The following is a 5,803-nucleotide window of genomic DNA, read 5'->3' on the forward strand; positions in this document are numbered from 1 at the left end:
TGGAAAAAAAAAAAAAAAAAAAGTGGAAAAGGCCACTTGCCAAAATTGTTGATGTGTAAAGTTCACACCAAAGAGGGGGTACAAAATGTGCGAGAGCATTTTTTATTTTTCCCCCTCCCCAGGAGCGCCGCTCACCGTATGCGCAGATAGCACGCATGCGCGGTTAGAACGTTTGCGCAGTTTGGCACTTCCCCCCATTGACCGCGTGGCATACTCCGCCAATTGGCATATTCTCCAAGTGCACATTTAAAAAAAAAAAAGGACGCCAAAATGTCCCCCAGGAAATACACCCCCAAAGAGGGAGGCAATTTTCCTTTTATCCAATTTGCACATAAAACGCAAAATGGAAAATGTGGTCTTTTTTTTTACAAAATTGGATGTGTACGCAGAGGGAAAACTGTTGAACGCAAAATCGCGAACGGGAAAATTATCACCCCTCCATTTGGTCACCTTTTTTTTTTTCCCCTTTCTGCTACTTGGCGTCTGAGTCGTTTCGTCACATTGTCGCTACGCCCTTGTGTTGTTTCGCAGCTTCGTCGTTTTGCCGCTTCGTCGTTATTCCGATTTACCGCTTTGCCGCTTTGCCGCGTTGTCATTTGTCTCTCCGCCTGTCCACTACGAACGCAGAGAAATACCGCGCACGTGGTCACACGGTCACATGGTCACATGGTCACATGGTCACATGGTCACATGTTGACCACTTGGCAACCTTTTTAACCTTTTGTGGGCAATCGAAATACTGTGACCACCTCGATTTCTAATCGCGAAAAGGGGAAGGGCCATTTTGTGAGGGACGCAACCGGGCGAACATGCTTCCCCCCCCGATTTGGTCCCTCTTTACTTTCAAGTGACGCGTGCGTGTCGCCAAACGGGCAGTGTTGCCCCTCCCGCCAAACTGTTTCACTTCAGATTAAAACGCGCATGTGCGCGCACATTTGTATGTATGTGTGTATGTGTGTATGTGTGTATGTGCGTATGCATTATCTTCATGCTCCTTCGCGTATGCCTATGCGCCCCTATGTACACTCCTTTTTAAAGCGTAAAGGCAATGATGTTTTGTTTCCCCTTTAATGTGTCATCTTTTTTTTTTTTTTCGTGTCAAAAAAAGAGCACTTTTTTTTTTTCGATTCTTTTTTCCAATTTTGTAAACCGTGAAAAGGCTTTACCTATGTGCACACTGAATCACCCAGGTGTAAGCAACCCACCACACGCATTTTCCAACGTTGCATTGTTGACTTTTTCCATCACGTAGTTACTTCGTTTTGCATCCACGAGGAGGAGTTTTCCACCCTGCCTGTGCCTACGTTTTGAAGGGAAAGCTGCACGAAGAATTGGCGTCAAATTGGAGAAAAATTGGCATGGGTCGCAGACCACATCGAAGACCGCATTGTTGATCGCATTACTGACCGGATTGCTTACCGCATTGCAGACCGCATTGTTGATCGCATTACTTACCACATTGCTGACCACGTCAGCTGCACCCCGCTGGGCGTCTCACCTTACGAAGCAGCACCCAACTGAGCTCAAAACAAATGGGCACCAAAAACAGCTTGAAGGAGGTGCACAGCGCAAGCGGAGTAGGATACATAAACAAATACGATGTGGAGAAGTATGGCAATGTTTCGAACTTGGAAAGAAGCAAAAGAGAGTACCTCCCAATTAGCAACCCAAACATGGAGATTTTTCATTCGCTGAATTTTGAAAATGATAATTACAGAGATCCAGGGGAGGGGGACGTGGTCGGAGGACTCCGCATGATGAAGGAGAGGACGGTTTTGTCTCCCGGCGCGGGGACGGACATTCCTACGGGAGAACCACCCGTTGCGAATAGCCGCAGTGGCAACCGTGCTGGTAGCCCCGTTGATGGGCACACTGATAACTGCGGTGATGGGCACACTAATAACTGCGGTGATGGCCGCACTGATAACCGCACTGATGGCCGCCCCGATAGCCGCAGCGTGGACCCCCCGCACACGGTGGACGCCCTCTTCAGCGCCAACAAATACAAAGTGAAAAAAATCAAAGAGACACACAGCATCAGTGCGGACTACAAACAGAAGAAAAATTTAACGAGTATTCTTCCTTTTGAGAAAATTATCGAAGAACAAGAAATTAAGAGTTTATATCCACAAAGCAAAGTGCAAGAATTGTGCAACCATCAAAATGTGTATGAGGAGAAGGGGAGATACAATTTGATGTCGTTGAATGGGTATGTTGCTAAGGGTACAATGAGAAAGGAGCTGAGTGTGGACTCTTCAGGTGTGTCTTCTCCTCCGTATTTGTCGAAGGGTAGCACTTTAATGTATGGTGGACAGTACACGTACGGGTCGAGTGTCGACTCGAGTAACTTTGGTGGCGCGAACGTGGCGGAGGAGGGGCACATCTCGGCGCTCAGCTACGGGCAGACCGGTCAAATGGGTCACGTCGCAAGCGGAATGGGTCACGTCGCAAACGGAATGGGCCACGCCGCAAGCCTCATTGATCCAACTGCAAACCGCGTTGACCCCACTGCAAACCGCGTTGGCCCCATCGCCAACAGAGTGAACCAGGGCTCGCCCCTCCAAGTGGAGCCCAGCGAGCAGGTCCAAATCAACGCAGGAGGGACGGGGCACCCAGGAGAGAAGACCATCCCGACGGAGGTCCAAAATATAAAAGAAAAAGAAAGGGAAAATGAAAAAGGAAAGGAAAAGGAAAAAGGAAAGGAAAAGGAAAAAGGAAATGCGGGGGTACCTCCTCACAACGACTGGGAACAGAACGAACCGTGCACTCAAAACAACCTACTCGAAATCTACGACCATAAGCAAAATAAAAAAGTGATCTACTACGCAGTGAAGAACCATTACGACCCCACCAAGGAAATGCACAAAAAGGAAAAGGAAAAGGGCAAGGGGAACTACCCACCCGATCCAAACAAGGTGTACCAAAATGACATATACGACTATTTACTGCATCAGTACGAGCAAAATTACAGACATTTTTTTGACAGCAGATATACGGATCAGTCAATTTTTAAGGGAGATCCGAAAGAGTTCCTAGCTAGCCAGGCAAACCCATATAAGAGCTCAGCTGATGGCAACGAAGGTAGAGACACCAATGGGACATACATCGCAGGAGGGATACTCAACACAAAAAATTATGAGAACGATGATGATGTGGATAATTCGAAAAGGAAAAATAGAAATGCCATTCCGCGTAGCAGCGAAGAGGGTAATCATAGCAACCTCGCAGAGGAGGCAATGTCGGATAAGCTTAAGGGGACCCATCTGTATCGTAAGAACAGCTACAGTCTCGATGTGAACTCCGCGAACGACGCGAATGGCACGAACAGCGCGAAGGGTGTGACTCCTCTAAATGGAAGAGAAGACAACACATATCAGACCAGCGTCGAGATTTCCAACCTGTGTGATGAGGACGCCATGGATTTATATAAAAATATCGGCGAGGTGTACACTCCGAGGTCGAAGTTGTTTGTGTATGCTGTGAAGGATGACTCGGAGGGGGAAAGGCAACCCATGGAGGGAAGTCCCACAGATGAAGTTCTTCCCAGACTAGACACCCCTCTCGGCAATCTGCCCCTCCAAATAAATAAAGAAATGAAGAGAATCTTCAAACGGATGAAGCATAAAAATACAGTCGTGATAAGCAACGTGGGCGTGAAGACTGGGTCGACCACCTTCTCCAATAATATCCTGAACAGCGGCCAGGAGCGGGGCTTCTTCGGAGGATCGGCTGACCAAAGGAACTGCGTCTACGCCCACGTGATGGCTAGTGCGAACAAAATCAACTACGTTTATTTGGACTACGACAGGTTGGTGCTCGGGGGGGGGAGAAGCAAGGGAGGCGATAGACCCAAAAGAAGCGATAGACCAAAACGAGGTGATACACCCAAACGAGGCGATACACCAAAACGAGGTGATACACCCAAACGGGGTGATACACCAAAACGAGGTGATACACCAAAACGGGATGATACACCCAAACGAGGCGATACACCCAAACGGGATGATCCACCCAAACGGGATGACCGAAGCAGGAGCGTCGGGCGAAGCAGCTGCGGGGACGGGGACACCACCCCCAGCGAAGTAAACACACTCGTCGCACTTTCGTTCTATCTATCGAACATTGTCATCTTTCACATAAACAGAGAGAACTGTTCGAAGGCGTTCGGCCTGTTGGCACAGTACTACGACGTGGTGAGGCACATTCGGGAGCACGTGATGAGGAGAAGGGAGAAGTGCGCGAAGCGGGAGAGGGGAAAGGACATGGGGGGGGCGAGCAGGAGTGGAAGCAAAATTGGCAGCAGGAGTGGAAGCAAAATTGACAGCAGGAGTGGAAGCAAGATTGGCAGCAGGAGTGGAAGCAAGATTGACAGCAGAAGTGGAAGCAAACTCGATAGCAGCGGAAAGAGTGGGCACCGAAACAGCCTCGGCCAAAGCGGCGGATCCCCTCGGGGCGCCCCCCAGTCGGACAGCGAGGAGCACTCCAGGGGAGGCAGCTTCGAGGGAGGCAGCTTCGAGGGAGGCAGCTTCGATGGGGACAACTTCGATGGGGACAACTTCGATGGGGACAACTTCGCAGAGGGCAACTTCGCACAGGACAACTTCAGCGTGCCGCATTTCGTGTTCGTGTTGCGGGACACAACTCTGGGGGGGGAATCCCAGGAGGACACGCGGGAAGAAGACGGGTCGAGGAAATTGCCGCCAAGGAAGTCTCTCACGAGGGAAGCGGAGTCGAAGAAAGTGACGCCCAAACTGTCACGAAGTAGCCCCTCTAAATCTCCCCCTACAGGAGATGACCAAAGCGCACGCGCACAACAACTGCTGGAGGAGCTAATCGAAGGAGTACAAAACAAAGTGGTACAGAAAAAGGTAAAATATTTACTAAAATTCCTGTCGAAGAAAAGTCTGTTCCATTTACCTCCCCCGAAAGAAAAACACAAAGAGGAATACGCAATACAACTCAGGAAAATAAAAAAGGAAATATTTATCAACGGAAAAAATGTAGAAAATATGTATCCCAATAATGGAATATATGTGTATAAATATTCAAGCATGTTAGTCTATACAATCAACAGGAGGATCTTCTACACACCCAATTATTTGAAAAAAAAAATGGAAAGTTATGAGTGCAAAACGTTGCATAAAGTCTTGACGGATAACTTCCTCTTTCATGTAAGAAGAAAAATAGAAAATAAACTCCCCATGAAACCTAACCTATTCTTAACCCTAATCAATGACATAAAGGTTGAATTTCTGTTGAGTTTTGAGACCCTGTGTATAGGAAATTCAAATTTGAAAAGGAAGTATAAAAATCAGCTCTGCCAAAATATCGATGTCATAGTATTGAAAGCATACAAAGAAAATATTGCCTTCAGCTGCTTTACTTTCTTTAATATTATCGATAAAAAAATTAGCAAACTTCAGATTTATAATAAAATTACAAAACGGCAATATCAACATTTTGATCAACACAGAAATGATATCGATAATATTAACGATGGATCTATTGATAATCTTATATACAATGAGATTCTTGGGATAAAGAAGGAAGAAATTTTCACCTACTTCATCAAGACTTATTATAGTGGATTCTCTTCAAGGAGGGGTTCTTCTTTCGTTCGGGTTGAGGAGAAGAGTGATGAGGATAGTCAGCTGGAGTATTATACTCATTCTGGAGGATACACTAAAGTGACGAAAAAGAATAGCTACAACTCTGATTCGACTGTCGACCCGGGCCAGTTTGTGGACCCATTCGGTTACCAAAGAAGTGGACGAAGTGTCAGTGGGGTGCGCGTCTTACGAAT

General features: G+C 47.1%; 1 protein-coding gene across 1 annotated transcript; it reads left to right on the forward strand.

Moving 5' to 3' along the window:
• Positions 1–1,532: 1,532 nt before the first annotated feature.
• PCYB_031550 (hypothetical protein) lies at positions 1,533–5,339 on the forward strand (the record flags this gene model as incomplete). The annotated part of the gene is made up of 3 exons (XM_004220825.1): positions 1,533–2,246; positions 2,916–3,768; positions 4,789–5,339. Coding segments are annotated over 3 exons (2,118 nt in total), but the record flags the coding sequence as incomplete, so codon positions are not given.
• Positions 5,340–5,803: the final 464 nt, after the last annotated feature.

This window comes from Plasmodium cynomolgi, chromosome 3 (genome assembly GCF_000321355.1).
Source record: "Plasmodium cynomolgi strain B DNA, chromosome 3, whole genome shotgun sequence".
NCBI classification, from domain to species: Eukaryota; Apicomplexa; class Aconoidasida; order Haemosporida; family Plasmodiidae; genus Plasmodium; species Plasmodium cynomolgi.